General features: G+C 46.2%; 1 protein-coding gene across 1 annotated transcript in view; it reads right to left on the bottom strand.

Moving 5' to 3' along the window:
- The window catches only part of MACF1 (microtubule actin crosslinking factor 1), a 296,242-nt gene that overhangs the window by 169,575 nt on the left and 109,837 nt on the right, over positions 1-16,830 (bottom strand). The window contains exons 6-15 of the mRNA XM_081335334.1: positions 13,374-13,540; positions 11,760-11,872; positions 10,661-10,767; positions 9,882-10,001; positions 8,394-8,489; positions 7,303-7,430; positions 7,025-7,118; positions 6,228-6,382; positions 2,643-2,934; positions 1,369-1,497 (exon numbers count right to left, since the gene is read on the bottom strand). Of these exons, the coding sequence (XP_081191460.1) occupies positions 1,369-1,497; positions 2,643-2,934; positions 6,228-6,382; positions 7,025-7,118; positions 7,303-7,430; positions 8,394-8,489; positions 9,882-10,001; positions 10,661-10,767; positions 11,760-11,872; positions 13,374-13,540 (1,401 nt within the window). The remainder of the gene's footprint in view (positions 1-1,368; positions 1,498-2,642; positions 2,935-6,227; positions 6,383-7,024; positions 7,119-7,302; positions 7,431-8,393; positions 8,490-9,881; positions 10,002-10,660; positions 10,768-11,759; positions 11,873-13,373; positions 13,541-16,830) is intronic.

Genomic DNA, 16,830 nt, shown 5'->3' on the forward strand with positions numbered 1-16,830 from the left:
TTCAGAAAAACATTGAAAAGAAAAGCAGAGGAAAATAATGATCCTTCCCTGCTCTAGCGACCAATTTACACTATGAGAAAGTAAACCATTTCTCTTCTTGATTCTTTCCTTAAGGATAAGTCCCAGCCACTTTGTGTCTTCTCTGCCCCTGAGATAAGGACCTGGAGAGAAGATAGGCCAGGCAGGAAGACTTGCCTTTTAATGCATGGTCTCCTTCTCCAGCTCAAAGGCAGCAGAATCAACTAGAATCATTTTTCCTTTCAACATGCAAAGAGAGTGGCTGAACCAGAAACCATCACACCTCCTTTGGGCCTAGATTATTGGACAAACCCAGTTAGTAACTCAACAGATTACTTTGGAAGGGGAAAGGTCCAGCTGGTTCTGGAAGAAGCCATTCCCTCTTCCCCAGCATGAAGGATGACTCTTGTGGAAAGACAGACTTTCAGATGTCCTTTGGGTGATGCTAGCGGAACCTGTCTCGCCCGCCGGATCAAAGAGCAGAGCATCAGTGCACAGCCTGCTTCCTCAGAGTGTGGCACTCAGAATGTCTCCACCACTTTGAAATATTTAATATGACAGAAGGGGAAAATGGCTAAACTTAGGATTAGACAGTAATCACGTTAGCTAGATTTTGTTTCAAATACCAATGAATGACTTTAGCTCCCCTCCCGCCCCCAATCTTTGGGCCACACAGAGATCAAAGGCAAAGCAGGGCCCAGCAAAACTCATGTATTCCTGTAAACAGACCTGCATTCTTTATATAACTAAATTCAGAATAAAGTGAAGAATAGAATGCCGATGCGGAAAAGCTCCAAGTGATGCAACAGGCAATAGAAAGACAAATGCTTAAGAGCAAGAACTCAAGAGATCAGATCAGAAATTTTATCAATGATGGACTAACTTCAAAGATGCTATCAAAAAGAACATTAAACAGATATGGGAAAGGGCAAGATACTTTGGATGTTTGCCTGGTAACAGATGGACACAAAAGTGACATAATGGTGGCCCTAACACTAGACTTGCCTACTCAGAGGCCCTGCTGTAAGATGGAGAGATGCCCTACGAAAACACCTGGTTTCCAACTATAGCCTCATAGTGAAAGGCCAAGCATAATACATAGTGATAAACACCTTTTGAAGTTGTTGCATTGGCTATCAATTTTATCTGGAGGAATAAGATGAAGTGAGATGAATACAATATTATAGACCAAGAAAAAAGTTACCGTGTTCTAGAGTAAATCAACCCAATCTGAAATGTTCTCAGCTCTGAAAATGGGGCAAACATAATCCCACTTTGTCCAATTTGGGTGCCTCGCAGTGTCCTCAAAGCAGTCTGGAATGGCTCAGATGAGCCCAGGGGTCTACTCACCTCGTACATCCTGGCCTCCTTCACGCTGGAGCCCATGCCTTCGACACTGCTGTGAACCTGGCACTGAACCTCCAGCTGGGCTTCCACGCTGGGCAAGTCATTCCCCCATTCAGATCGTTCCAGTTTCATCTGAAAGGCCATCAAAAGGAGCCACCTCTCAATGCAGGAGAAAAGTATCCGCAATTCTTACAAAAAAAGGTTCCTTTAATAACATACTTTCTACTCTACTGTCTTTTCCAATTGATTTTTAAACCTAAAAAAAATCATAACTATTTACATTTACAACATTGGGCAACAAAAAGAAAATCTGTGGAAATCTTTCCCAAATTTGGCTAACTTTTACAATAAATTGGCCAAATAATGTTTTTCAAGGCAAACTGGCCTACTTGTGTTGTGTACCAAGTTTATTATAGCAGTGCAAACAAAATCCCCTCCCTGTACCTTCTCTTTGTTCTTTCTCTGATCTCTCTGGGGCTTATAAAAAGAGAAGTTCCAAAAGTCAGAGCAACATAACAACCTGTGACCCACTGGGTCATCCTTTCAGAGATAGTTCATCATCAGAATTTTCAATGCTTACCACAATAGCAGAGCTTTAAATGTACCTGAAAAGGAGATGCATCTGCCTTGAAAGTAGCCCATATTGTACTGTATAGCACAGTTCAAGCATCAAGACTTGACCACAGGAAATATAACATTTTGTATTATGTCATAACATGTTTTATAAAATTTGCTAAATTTCAGTTCAGGGGGGTCATGGCTTCTGAAAGTTAGCCCATTTGAGAACCCTACAATGCAACGTTTCACCCAGATGAAGATTACACACAGACAAACAGGAGAGTTTATAGTATATAGATTCTGCTGTCCAGAAAATTTTCTATTTACTTTGTATGAAGTTTTTGTTAATAACACAAAATAACTTTTATTATACTTCCATAGAGTGTATAAACAAAATAAATAATCAAACCATTTAAAAATCTATTCATGGAATCTTAGAATGTTATTAACTTTTTTTTTCAAATGGTACACCCACAGATTGGATTCATATAACATACCTAATCCGGTGACTGAAGAAACCTATTTTCTAAGTTTGTAATGACACACCATACTAGACATGAACTGGGTTCATACAACAAACTAAGCCACAAAAAAATCTAACCAAGTTCAACATTAGCCAACTTAGCATGTTGCACAAGGGCAGTAACTGACCTAGTTCAGCACTTTGTCTGAATACCACCAGACCAGTCACCTGATGTCCTTCCCATCATGCCACGCACCTGTATTTCTTCTACCCAAGAGAGCAGCTCGTACACAAAGCGGAGGTTGCCCTCATCTTCAGAGGATGAAATGGCCACCAACTCCACACGAGTCATTGGCTTCCGAATCCAGGAGGAAGAAGCAGGAGTGACAATCGTTCCTTTTAGCAAAGGTTCCACCTTCAAGTGTCTAGTGCTCAAGGAGGAAGGTTGTGCCAAGTCCAAGGAGGAGGGGGAGGAGAAGTGACCTTTCCGGTAAAGATTGGTACATTCCAGCCTCAAAGTTACCAATTCATCTTGAAGCCGCACAATCCTGGGAGAGAATCAGGCAAGATAGACATCGTCACCACCAGATGGATTTGTAACTGGCTGGCAAACCGTACTCAACAAATAGTCCTTAATGTTACTATATCTATATGGAGGGAAGTAAGCAGTGGGGTACCACAAGGTTCTGTCTTAGGCCCAGGACTCTTCAATATCTTCATAAATGAATTAGATGAGGGAGTAGAAGGGGAAGTCATCAAATTTGCAGACGACACTAAGTTGGCAGGAATATCCAACACCCAGAAGACAAGCTTAGGATCCAAATGGATCTTGACAGACTTGAACAATGGGCCCTACCCAACAAAATGAAATTTAATGGGGAGAAAAGATTTTTACCCTTATGCAAAAAACCCCAAAATGTACAAGTACAGATTAGTCGAAACCCGGCTCAAAAACAGTAACTGTGAGAGGGACCTTGGAGTCCTAGTGGATAATCACTTAAATATGAGCCAGTTGTGTGAGGCAGCAACCAAAAAAGCAAATACAATCCTGAGTTGTGTAAACAGAGGCATAGAATCAACATTATGTGAAGTATTAGTACTGCTTTATAAAGCCTTAGTAAGGCCACACCTGGAATGCTGCATCCAGTTTTGGTCATCACATTACAAAAAAGATGTTGAGACTTTGGAAAAAGTGCAGAGAAGAGCAACTAAGATGATTAAGGGCCTGGAGACTAAAACATAGGAAGAACGGCTGCGGGACTTGGGTTTGGCTAGTCCAAGGGCCAGTAACCCAAAACAGTGAAAGAGCCACTCGGAACCGGTTCCCTCAGAAAAGAAAAAACTCGGAGCCGCAAAGAAGGGTGCGCATGCGCGCGCATGCACTTGCATGCGCAAAACAACAGACTCCAACTCTTCCCCCCAGGAAACAAGAGGTTCGCGGACCGGTTTTCACGCCGCCTTCCAGCTGCTGCCACTACTGCTGCAAACGGGAAAGGGTGATTTGTAGCTTCGGAAGCCCCCTAAGCAGGAAAGCGTGTCCCGATGAAGCCTTTTCCTACCAGGCTTTGCTGCAAAACCCCACATCGTCCAGGGCCCCCGTGATCGCCCAGAAGTGACCCAACAAACAGCACACCTTTCTCAGCCGGCAAAACGCCACAAGCGCAGCAAACGCCCTCTCCGAAGGGAACCGGGAACCCTTCCGCTCCCTAAACCCAACGATTGGCGAATGGCGTCGGCTGGTCTTCTCGCTCCTTTCCCTCCCTCCCTCCCTCTGCCGCCTGCCATTCCCACGTCACCTTTACTCCTCGCCTTTACCTTTGCTAAGCCTGCCCGTGACGAGTTTGAAGAGGGTGCGGGCAAATTTCACGAGGCCGCGCTTGCACCACTTCCCACACCTGCTCATGGCTCCCGAGGAGGAAGGGCCCGGCTTCTCTTCTGCTAGCTAGCCCGAAAGGTCCTCGCCAACTTCGAGAGCACAAAACTCCCAACTGAAGCCGGGTGGGGGGAAAGGGAGGTGGCCCTTTCGCTGCTGCTTCCCCGGATGCCGGGCTTCCCGTGCGAAGCTTGCAGCCTTGGGAGGCACCTGCGCGGCAGCGGCGGCGAGTCTCCCTGGTGATGGGCGCTGGGTCGCGGCACCGTTTTCAGCCCAGGCGCCACCAGAGCCGCCCGAGCGCCCTGCCCCTCCCCCCAGGGCCTCCAAACTGCTGCCACCGGTTTGGAGATCATGTTTGACGAAGGCGGAAACTCTGCAAACAGGACGGTTGAGGTTTGGAGAGCTGCGCGTGCAGCTCTCCAAACCTCCGCCGCTCGTTTGGAGATCTGCTGCCACCGTGAAACATGAAGGCGGAAGCTCTGCAAACGGGACGGTGGCGGTTTGGAGAGCTGCGCAAGTCTCCAAACCTCCGGTGCCCCGTTTGGAGAGTTGCTGCCTTCGTCCGCATTTGAAAGAAACACGGAAGGGAGCAGCTCTCCAAACCGGGCGCCGGAGGTTTGGAGCTCCTCCGCCCATTTGGAGATCTGCCGGCTTCGTCCATGTTTGAGGAAGCCAACAGCCCTGCAAAAGGGGAGGAGGAGGTTTGGAGAGCTGTGCGCGCAACTCTCCAAACCGCCGCCGGCTGTTTGGAGATCTGCTGGCTTCCTCAAACATGGACGAAGCCGGCAGCCTTGGAAACGGGGCGGAGGAGGTATGGAGAGCTGCGCGCGCAGCTCTCCAAACCGCCGTTGCCCCGTTTGGAGAGCTGCTGCCTTCGTTTGCATTTCTTTTGGCCCCGAAAGGCATCAGCTCTCCAAACCTCCGCCACCCCATTCTCTCAATGGGACTTTTTTGCAGAATGGCAGAGGAGGCCTGGGAGCCGCATGAGACAGCTTAAAGAGCCGCATGCGGCTCCGGAGCCGCGGGTTGCCGACCCGTGGGCTAGTCTAGAGAAAAGAAGGACTAGGGGGACATGATAGCAGTCTTCCAGTATCTGAGAGGCTGCCACAAAGAGGAGGGGGTCAACTTATTTTCCAGAGCACCGGAAGGCAGAACAGGAAACAACGGATGGAAACTAAACAAGAAGAGAAGCAATCTGGAATTAAGGAGAAACTTCCTAACAGTGATTAATAATTACAATTAACCAATGGAACGGCTTGCCTGCAGACGTTGTGGGTGCTTCATCACTGGAGGTTTTTAAGAAAAGACTGGACAGCCACCTGTCTGAAATGGTCTAGGGTCTCTGGCTTGGACTAGAAGACCTCCAAGGTCCCTTCCAGCTCTATTCTGATTGGTTGATTGAAGAGGCAAGGTTGGCAGAGAATCACATATACACACAACTGCAAACAGAGTGCTGGAAACTTCCTGACCCACTATTTATTAATCCCATTTATATGGCCATCCATCTCACAAAAGGTCTCTCTGGATGGAGTACAACAATCAATAAAACAACTGTACTTAAAATCACTCATTATTAAAATATAACAGATCATTAAAAACAAAAAAGCCCTTGACGTGACTATGATCAAGCCCAGAATTATGGTCATAAGTTGTAGTTGTAAATCGAGGCATTATGCGACCAGACATGTCCCAGTTTGTGTGCTTTATGTTTTTGGGTTTCATTGGGCTGCAGATATTATAACATTTATACTTGTATGAAATGATTCCCATGAGAGTGCAGCGCAGTATAAATTTGATATGGTCAGCTAGAATGCCACGAGGCCTGTCCAAGCATTACAAGGTCTTCGAACTGGCCCAAGACCAAGCGTCCTGTGGAAGATGGAGGATCCACCCTTTCCCCAGACTGTACTGTTCTGCATGCTCTTAAATGCTCCTTTCTACATTCAGCTGTCCACAAACGTCACTCACTTGAAGACCAGCTCCTCCAACTGGTAATAGTTTTCCTCCCGGAGTATCTGAACATCCGTCTGTAGCAGTCGGAGGAGTCCCTCACATTCTTGGAGGTACATGATGACGTCGGATTCATACTGCACCGGCTGGCCTGACTCCAAGTGTGTTTCATCCTGGCAAGAGATAATTTAAGGTGATTCTCTCTTCGAGGAAGATGCCCAAAACCTCTGGCAGAGGAACTCTGAAGTCATGAAAAGGAGCCAATCTTAAAAAAGGTGTCAGCCGAGAGTACAGTGTGATACGGGATTGCTTCTGTGAAGGGTGTCAAAGACCAGAGCATTTCTGCACATGTAGCAAGAGAGGCTGCAATGCTTGATAAAGGCAAGAGAGAAAAGTGCAAGTGGAACAGGAGAGGCAGTGAAACAAGAGGAGGAGGAGGAGGAGGAGGAGGAGGAGGAGGAGATAACCAGAAGAAAGAGGGAAGGGGAAAGAGCAAGAAGCAACATACCATCGATGGGAGCCTAAGGAAAGCACAGGGGCCAACGACAAGGCAAGAGAAGGTCCTATAAGCAGGAAGCGACTGCAGGCAGACAAAGCAACTTGGAGCTACGAATTGTGAAATGTCTGGCACACTTAATTAGCAGCCAGTTCCCTAGCTCTGTTTTCTAATCACAGAGTCCAAGAACATGGGAGACTGTTTCAAAGGCCAGAAAGCAAGGTTCGTGGCCCCTAGAGAGCAAAGGGGAGACCACCCCCAGTGGCTGCAAAGGAGGAAGTGAAGAAGGGCCACAGGGAGGCCCAGACCAGAGACTTACGGCCTGCAGCGTGTTCCGGGCCAAGGTGAGTTTTTCCTCACAGCTGAGGGTCCCATTCTGAATCTTGTTTGCTCTCTGCAGCAGCAGCTCCAGTCTGCAAAATAAACATCAGTCACTATTTCTAAGAGAATGGATGAGTCACTTCTTTTTCTAAGTAAAAGAACGTTTATTTCATGTTTATTTTTGTTTTCTTGCAGGACAAGAGTTTAACTTAAGCAGGCTTGGCAACATAGTGAAGAAACTTCCCCAGCCCTCACACTGCCCAGCACATGGGTCACCTTTCCACAGCTGGTCGCAGCAGCTTCTCGCGCTCCAGCATCTCTATGATCAGCTTTCCCCACTCTTCCTCCACGTCGTTGGGGTGGTAGCCCTGCGGCAGCTTCAGACGACCAAATTCAATCCAGACCTGGAAAATACAAGAGAGGAGGAAGAGCCGTTTCTCCTGAGCCTGACCAGAGACGCATCCAGTAGAAAGAGGTCCTCTCCTGGGCTTTGAGACCCAAATTATGCGTTCTTTTGTCTAGGCTGAGGTGCAGCAAATCAATCAATCAGAATAGAGCTGGAAGGGACCTTGGAGGTCTTCTAGTCCAGCCCCCTGCTCAAGCAGAAGTTCCTATACCGTCTCAGACAAGTGACTATCCAGTCTCTTCTTAAAAACCTCCAGTGATGAAGCACCCACAACCCTCTGGAGGGAAGCTGTTCCACTGGTTAATTGTCTTCACTGTTAGGAAGTTTCTCCTTAATTCTAGGTTGCTTCTCTCCTCGATTAGTTTCCATCCATTGTTTTTTGGAGATAATGAGAATTACCTACCAGGAAATTCTCCTCTGCAAAAATTGTATCTTGTCCAAAAATACAGTTTGGACAAAATTTAGAGATAAGAAAAGTCTTAAATAACTTAAGGGAGGGTGGGCATGGTGTAAATTCACCGAGCTGAGTTTGAACTAAACTTCAGTCATGGAAAACAATTAGGGAGCAGCAGCCAGAGGTCAGGCTAAGAGAGGGAGGCATAGTTGTGCCCCAGAATTTGGCAGCCACCTACTTGGGGAAGAAGGGCTTGATCCGCCACCTTCCTTAATCCTCCACACTCCCCTAAAACGGTCTTCCCAGGAAAACTGCTGCTGGCCCTGCATATTTAGTACTGCAGAGAATTAGAGCAGAGACTTGGTTCATGGTATAAAACTTCACTGGGGGAACTGTGTGCAAATTGAGCCCAGTGCTTACTTGTAACTGACACGCATGTGCCAGATTTAAGGGAATGCAGAACTGAAATTCTGGGCCATCCATTAAAAGTCAAATTACCAAATCACAGTGGTAATCTGTGACCCTTGTTATAAGATACCCCAATACAATACAATGCAAGTCTCTTACCTCCAGCAATTTGTATAACTCTTCAATGCTTCTTTTTTCTAACTGTTTTGTTGGGATTTCTGTTTCTTTAAAGTGGATGTATTGGTTATAAAGTGCCTGCAAAATCAGAGGGGTTTATCCATGAATCGTGTTTCTTGAAGAAGGCAGGATGCATCATATTTTGATCTGCAGAAAGTTCTTAGAAGCAAGAAGTGAGATCGTAAAGGGTAGCTTCCTTACAGCTCCCTTCTGGCTGCCAATACTGGCTCTGCCTCTTGATTATTTGTTGACTTTCAGTCCTTTCGTGGCCTCCTCAGTCTCTCACAGAGAGCCAGACGGATGCCTCGTTCAGCAGAAGGCAGCTTCCCAGGACCTTCTGCTCAATCCTTTCCCAACTGTTAGTTTCTTTCCTGCAATCTGCAGTGGTCCTCATAGGGTGGATTAATAGGCTGCCCTCCCCTTCTGGCATTTCACAGGTGCTGAAAATCTTTTTTTTCCCCTTCAAAGGGCCTTTCAATGAGGTATTGGGGGCAACCATCTGTTTTACCCATTCCGATGTTTTAAGGTGGGTTTTAGATGACGTTGCGCATCCCCTAAAGTCCGAGGACTGCGGTGGCATATAAAATAAACAACCAGCGGAAGCCACTTTCCTGGCACTTAGCTAAAGCAGGGAAAGCCAGGCAGCCAAATGCTTCTCAGAGTCTTTCATTCCACTTCAGTTGCCAAGAGGAGCAGAAGGACGACACCCCCCCACACAAAAAAACACACACACATTCCCCTTCCTCCTAAACAACTAATCCCGCTTCCTCTCAGTTTCCTCTCTCTGCTTCTAGTGACAGAAGCCCCAAAGGAAAGGGGAGGTGAGAAGTTGTTCTCCTCCACAACAGCAGCCTTGCAGATGACACCGTCACTCCTAGAGGAGGACCAATTCCCTGCCTCCCCCCCAGCCTCAGTTCCAATAGCAGTGAACAACCAGAGGTCTCCTCCCTTGTGGCCAAATGTTTTCCTCTGCTTTCCGCTACTCCAGAGACTGTGCTGCCTCTGATTGGGAGCACTCATGGTTGTGCCCAGGCCGGAGCCCGAATAGAGATGGCACGTCAGAAAACAGAGATAAAAAAAAACTATTTCTAAGACCCCCTCCAAAACAAAAAGCATCACCTTACTTCAGGGCTGTTGCGATCGGGCCTTCAGTTTTTTAAAATAAAATTATTATGCCTTTATTACTTTTATTAAATAACAAACATACCCAATACTTTCCTTCTCTTACTTTGCCCTCAACAACAACCATGTGAGGTGGGCTACGCTGAGAGAGAGGGACGGCCTAAGGAGGGACTGGAACTCACTGGGTCCTGGTTTCTAGTCTGGTGTCCTCTCTGAGTTGGGATGTGATCCACGACTAAGCTCAACCAAAGCCATAGAATCAACCGGGAGCTTCCAGAAATGACGGTGCAGCAACTGAAATCAGGAACTATTCCAGATTCGATAAGAGGAAAACCGGTCAGAACTTACCTTGAGCTTTACAGGGTTTTGGGGAAAAGATTTGTCAGACATCTGTATCGTATGCTGCTTGATCCAGCTGATGAGTGTGTCCACACAGGTTTGATATTCTAACCACTTTGTGTCCACTTCCTACAAGAAAAAGGGAAAATCAAGGACAATCAAGTGGCATTGATAGGAAAGGAAACACCAGGTAAAAACATCCTGCTGAAGAAGAACCGTCAAAATGGGGCAAAAGAAAAAACGAACACCGAAATGCACGCTGTCTGTTCGCTTTGCAAAATGGCTCAAGGCCAGTGCCAAGGTCCCGGTGCAGCTGAGGAACAACTGGGCAAGACGGGATCTCAGTGTCTGCCTATCAAGGCAGTAGAGGAAGCCGAAGAACAATCCTTACTTCCTCAAAGCTGAGTTTCCACCAAGAGGCGGAAAGCAAGGAAGAGGATCCCATGGAAACACAGCTGACTGTCTAACCTGACATCTGCCAGACGACCCAGACCGCAACGGCCAATTCTCTCCCAACGCATCTCAGACATAGAATAAAGATGAGAAAAGTTGAAGTTGGACAGCAACTTTTCCGATTATCTTCAACTCAGCTCTTAAAGAATTAGAAACGGTTCTTCTACTGTGTGAGTCCACATTTTAGTTGACCGAAGGCCTTGGCTATCACATCAGCCTTTCCCCGTACAGGTACACAGTGACAGCATTCACTTGGAAATAACAGGGCTAAGAAGTTGCGGAAAAGCAAAATGTTGAGTGAACCTCCAAGCTGAACAAAGAGTAGCACAACTTACAGTGGCACTAACTCCTTCTCCTCCCTCCGGGACTTTGGGGAAGGCATCGTAAATTGAAGACACATAAGTGATAACAGATTTTTCATCTGGTGAAGGGACATCAACATCTGAAAAAAATAAAAACGACCTGTGTCTAAAGTTTTTTCACGACAGCATGACTTCACATTTCACGTAAGGGACTCAAGGTTATGGTGTGCTCCACCGTGGAATATAAATTCTCTTATGAACCAGGAAGATATTCTTTTCTCTCTTCTGCCCTGAAGTGGTGATTTTTACATACAATGAATAACATTCTCTCGCCTTCTTCAGCAGAGTAATTAAGGAAGAGTTTTCACCATCTGTAATCTCAAGTTGCATACTTTACAAGAGGCTATAGGATGCACTGTTCAGACTGGGACTAAATGTAAGCTTCAGGCTCTACAGCAGCGGTTCCCAACCTTTTCTATACCCCTAGAATACTTCTGATATATTCTCACACCTGTTACAAAAGTTTGAAATAACAGCAACGAATTATGCATATACACGATAATTTTGAAAAACCAAGTTTTTGCACCCCTAGAATATCATCTCGCACCCCCGGTTGGGAACCCCTGCTCTACAGGAATCAGTGCAGATCTATTTTAATCCATAAGTGTCTCCAGAAAGCCCAGAGACCTAGATGCATCTTGGGGCAATGCTGGCTTTTTAATGGAAGCAAATTCTTAAAAGTGCTTTGGAAATCAGTAACGCTAGATATAAGCAGTCCCCAACATATGACCACAACTGAGCCTACAATTTGGGGCATAAGTCATTACTTCGTTATGCAAGGCACCACTGTGACTATTTGACTCAACAGCTACAATCCCAGCTCTCTCGCCCACTGTCATGTTAAGCAACCACACGGGGGTAGCTCAAGCTGTGGAGGAGGCCCTGGTTAAACTTCTCAAGCTACACCAGGATGCTGAGAAGTGAAGGAGGGTCCTACCTGACCTGGAAACATGCCAGTGTTGTAAACCTAGTTGGTTTGGTCACTTCCACATCTAAACTCTGTCTTCCAGGGCCCAGCTTTCTTAACTTATCTCCACCAAATACAACCTCCCGCCACTGTTCCCTCAATCACCTTCTGCATCCAGCAACCTGGTGACCCCCAGCCGTTCAGCAATCTCAAAGGCCTGTTCCAGATTCTCTCGGTTGCTTTGAATGTAAACTCTCTCCATGTCCACAAGATCCGGTCTGTAGGAAACCGATAAACCAAACTATAATGATTCAGCACTTGCAAGCAAGCAGTACACATCTGCTAAAGAAGAGAAGGAACAGCCTCATCCCATTCTCCCCCTGGGGACAAACAGGTTACCAGAAGGCCTCTGTGAATGTAGGAGATTTGCCAAGGGACATCCGTCAATGGTTAACTTCTGAGGAAGGCGTACTGAGAAGGCCAGTATGCCGATGGCACCCTTCTCTAACAGGAAAGCCCTCCTTGTGCAAAGGCAGCTCCATCCTCCTTTTTGGAAAGCAAAGGTCTCTTCATACAAAAGTTACCTGTTTGCTTAAGCACCCACCTCCCAAATCCCTGCCATCGGAACAGTTTCAAAACTTAAAGTAGAATCACTCTAAAGTTTCTCAGTATGGGGAGATTCTAACCAAAAATTGCCTATGAAAATTACATCCGTTTTCTTTTCATTGTTATATTCTTGGTGGTGTTGACTGGCGGCTTTGGGATTTTAGCCCACAGAGCCTGAAAACAAAGCAAGCCCAAATGTTTTGACGCTGGCAAGCTAATTCCTTCTCATCCTAATATGATGAGTTGCACTGACTGGGGGTTGGTGGATATATCTGACACTTCCCTTTCCCCACTCAGTGGAGGTTGCCTTGCCCATGTGAAGCTCTGAAGAATCAGAAGCAGCTGCAGAATCACATCTCAGAGTGGCTGCCTGTGCATTCAGGTGGGGCCACTCACCTGTCTTTAGCGTTGTTGGTCTTGTTTGGCATTCAGAGAAAGCTCTGTGGGTGCTCTTAAACGATTATTATTACTACAAGTAGAAGCACTCGCATCGGCTGCTAATAAATTACTAGCATTATTTAGTGTATTTTCTCAGAGGTTTTTTTTAAACAAACTGTCTCAAGGTGGTTTGGGAAAGACACAAAAACAATAAATCAAACCCAACCAGCACATCACTGTTATTCAGAGTGAAAAGGGGTGATGGGGAAAAACCCCCAGAAACCAAACCCTTCGTCTGACTTTGGTAGAGAGGAGGGTTGGGTGAAGGGAGAGGTCTTCTTGCAAGAAAAGCTTTGGGAACTGGTGGGGTGAAGCGGTGGGGAAGCCCCTCAGTGACACTTCGGAGGCATCCAGGGGTCTGGCTGGCTGTAGGATTTTCATCCCAAATTCTTTATGGCCTCTACACAGAGCTGGGTTAAGTGTATGGCAGCAAAAAAAGGCAGGTGAGCTGGCAGCTTTTTAATGTGCTTCCAGACTGCTTCTGGTTGCACACACAAAAAATCTTTCAGTAAAGGTTGAAAAAAATAAAATTCAACAAAAGGTTGAATTCAATGAAATCGATTAGTCAGAAAAAGTGGCAAAGTAAAACTTGGAACTTGGCTTGGGAGCTCATTGACATCCCGGACATATCCAGTTGCAAAATACAAATAAGGCTCATTCCAGCATTAGAAGTGTCGCCTATTTTGGACAAATTTTCCTTACATGGTTGAGATGGAGGAGAGGGCTTCTACCTACCGATATCTATGGATGACAGCATTGAACATCTTCCCGTCGCTCCAACAGGAAGAGAAGTTGGTGCACTTGAGTCCCACGTAACCAGCCGTTACTTTCTGTGACCACAAAAGGAGCTTTTCTTTAGCGGACATGTCCCCTGACTCTCCGCTGATGTAGATGTCAGAGATCTGAAAGAGACAAACAGGTCCGCAAGGCCATTAGATGGATACCCACAAAGCAGCCCAGTAGCCCCGTGTTCCAGTAGCAGAGGAGGCCCAGCCAGGTACTGAGACAAGAGGACTCCTGAGGTTGTGCAGCAGGTGGTTTGTGTTGGGTGATTTTTTTTTCAAGGGGGAAAAATGAGATGGATCCATGTGATGTGACTCTTTGGGGCACTTTTCTTCACAAAACCCAACAAAACAAGAGAGAATTGTCATCTGGAAGAGGAAACTACGTGATGCATTATGATATAAAAATCCTACCAAGCCTACCCAACTGATCGAGCTCAAGGAAGCAAGAGTTACTCAGATTTTAGAAAGATCTCTTTAACGTTAGACTGGGGTAAAGGCAGGGTCTTGGAAACCACAAAAGGAATGCTCTGCACTCATTTATTAAGATGGAGTTCATCTGAATGATTTGAAATAGTCCTTCCCAGGTTTCCTTCTACCTGACCTAAGCTGTCACTGATGAGATAACAGTCAACTGTCTCCTGACTGCCAATTTCTTGCTTCCATCTTTCCTGTCCACTGTACAATCCTAGCCTTTATTCTTGCATAAAAAGCTAGGTTGCAGTTCATAGGCAGGTGCCTCCTCTGCCCTCGAAGACAAAACAGGGACACCGAGTGAGAAAGAAGTTAGGTCTGGCTGCCTAAGAGCTCCTGTTCTGCTGAGACTCAAATGTCTCAGAGCTGCCCAGTTCAACAGAGTTTGAAGAGAGGGTGGCATTAGGATCTCCCTCGCCCAGAACTTGTCACAGATCAAAAAGCAAAAGTTAAAAAGTCACCAAGCTGTTTTCTAGTCTTGTCCAAACAGACAGGCCAAGCCATCCACTACCAACTTCTTCAAGCCCTATATCTTAAGACAAGGTTTAAATCTTAGCCTCTTCCTCCTGCTTTTTTGAGTCAGCAGGCTTGGGACTGTCCTTTTCCCAGCCTTGAGATTGTATTGCTCACACACAATTGCTACCTGGTCTAAGCAGCACCATCGTGCAACACAACTTTGGCCCTTACTGGGTGTATGACCAAGCAAACTAACCCGGTGACAGCCAAAGTCACTGTTGATCCACGAACAATGGCTGGCAGTCAAACACCACGATCCCAAATCCTTAATCTCTACCCACACTGACACCAAACAACACCAGATCGATTGGAGCAACACTAAAAACATTGGCCATGCTGGTGAGTTCATTGAAGCCTGGCACCCCACAAGCAATTCCATCAACACACACATTACACACATTACTACAACCAGCCTACGAACCCCTCAGAATCCAAATCAGCCCCACAGCCAACCAGAAACAGCACCGAACCTCAACCAATCCACACAAGCCCCCTCTCCCTCCCCCAGCAGTTCACCTTCCAAGGACCCTGATGTAACCTCCCCATCACAAGACCCTTCACAAGCCTTTCTGATGACTCACTCCTGACCCATCACAAGACCCTCACTTGACACACCCACCCCTGAAACCCTTATAAACAGAAGAGCATTCAGACAGACATTCCCCTAAACGCCGCTGAAGATGTTACGTAGCCTGGTGACGAAACGTTAAGAAACCAACCCTCAAGCTCCTTCACCCTCACTGTCCATCTCTCCTTGGTGAGTGAGGCCAGCCGACCTGGGTATCCTTTTCTCCCACAAGGGATGAAGCTGACTTAGAGCCTTACCAAATCTTTCCAGTTGCAGCCAGTGGTGGTCCAGCATTGACCTGCAACTACCCAGTAGCTCTCACTCCCCAGCTGCTGCCTGGCATATGCAGATAAACCAGTGAGGACTCAGATCTCCCCAGGATGCTTTCTGCTTTACCTTTCCAACTTTGATACCTTTGGAGCTTAACCTTCAGCAGTTGCAGAATTGAGGGAGAATGATATCAACGGAGGGGGAACAAAAGCACGATGAAGCATTTATCTGTCGGAGATCCAGATATAGACAATACAGTGTGTAAACATTTGCCAAAAAGATCCTATACCTGAATCAATTAAGTTATTTATATTCTGCTGTACAAATTGATTTTCCAGATGAGCATATATTAAAAGAAAACTTATTCAAGCAAAAATAATTACTATATTAAGCATTAACACACAAGGTAGAATTATAATTAGAACAAGACTATGATGTCTTGTTCATCTATGATGAAATACTTCCAAGATAAATATTCCTCACTAGGCTTTCAATCTGATTCAGTACTAATCCATAAATCAAATACAATTAATGATTGCTTATAAACAGTTTTTAACTGCTTATGAACAGCAATCTTTTTCCATAACAGTTAAGTGTTACATCTTCACTGAATAAACAACTGTGAAAAGGCGGCTTATTTCTTACTCTCGCTACAGAAAACATGAGGATGAATCCAAACCCTTGTATCATTAGAGTGATTACATTACAGTCTGCTGAACAAAACTTTCCTTAATCATAATTTGTTCAACAAGCCTGGGTTTATAGTTTATAGTTTATAGTTTATTATATTTGTATACCGCCCTTCTCCCAAAGGACTCAGGGCGGTGAACAGGGCACATATAAAATACAAGGTACAAAAGTTAAAAAGAGAATTAAATACAAAGTCCGAGGTAAAACAATAAATAATAATGTAAAAAAACACAATAAAAAACCCCAACACATCCCCCATCAGGCCAGGCCGGCTTGTTCAAATAAATAGGTCTTCAGATCGCGTCGGAAGAAGCGAAGGTCGGGCGCCGTCCGGAGCTCAACCGGCAACTGATTCCATAAGTCCGGGGTGCCCACAGAGAAGGCCCTCCCCTTGGGGGCCACCAGATGACATTCTCTGACCGGTGGCACCCTGAGGAGGCCCTCTCTGTGGGAACACACAGGGCGGAGGGAAGTTGACGCCAGCAGCAGGTGATCCCCGAGGTACTCCGGACCCATGCCATGTAGGGCCTTGAAAACCATTACCAAAACCTTGAATCTCACTCTGAAGACAACTGGCAGCCAATGCAGCTTGCGGAGCAGAGGTGTAACATGGGAGTATCGGGAGACTCCCAACACAACTCTCGCGGCTGCATTCTGTACCAGTTGGAGCCTCCGAGTGGTCCTCAAGGGAAGCCCCATGTAGAGAGAGTTGCAGTAGTCCAAACGAGAGGTCACGAGCGCATGAGTGACCGTACACAGGGCATCCCGGTCTAGATAGGGCCGCAACTGGCGCACCAGGCGAACCTGGGCGAAGGCCCCCCTAGTCACAGCCACTATATGGTCTTCCAAAGTAAGCCGCGAATCTAGGAGGACTCCCAAGTTGCGAGCCCTA

Source organism: Vipera berus, assembly GCF_964194415.1.
Source record: "Vipera berus genome assembly, chromosome: 9".
NCBI lineage: Eukaryota > Metazoa > Chordata > Lepidosauria > Squamata > Viperidae > Vipera > Vipera berus.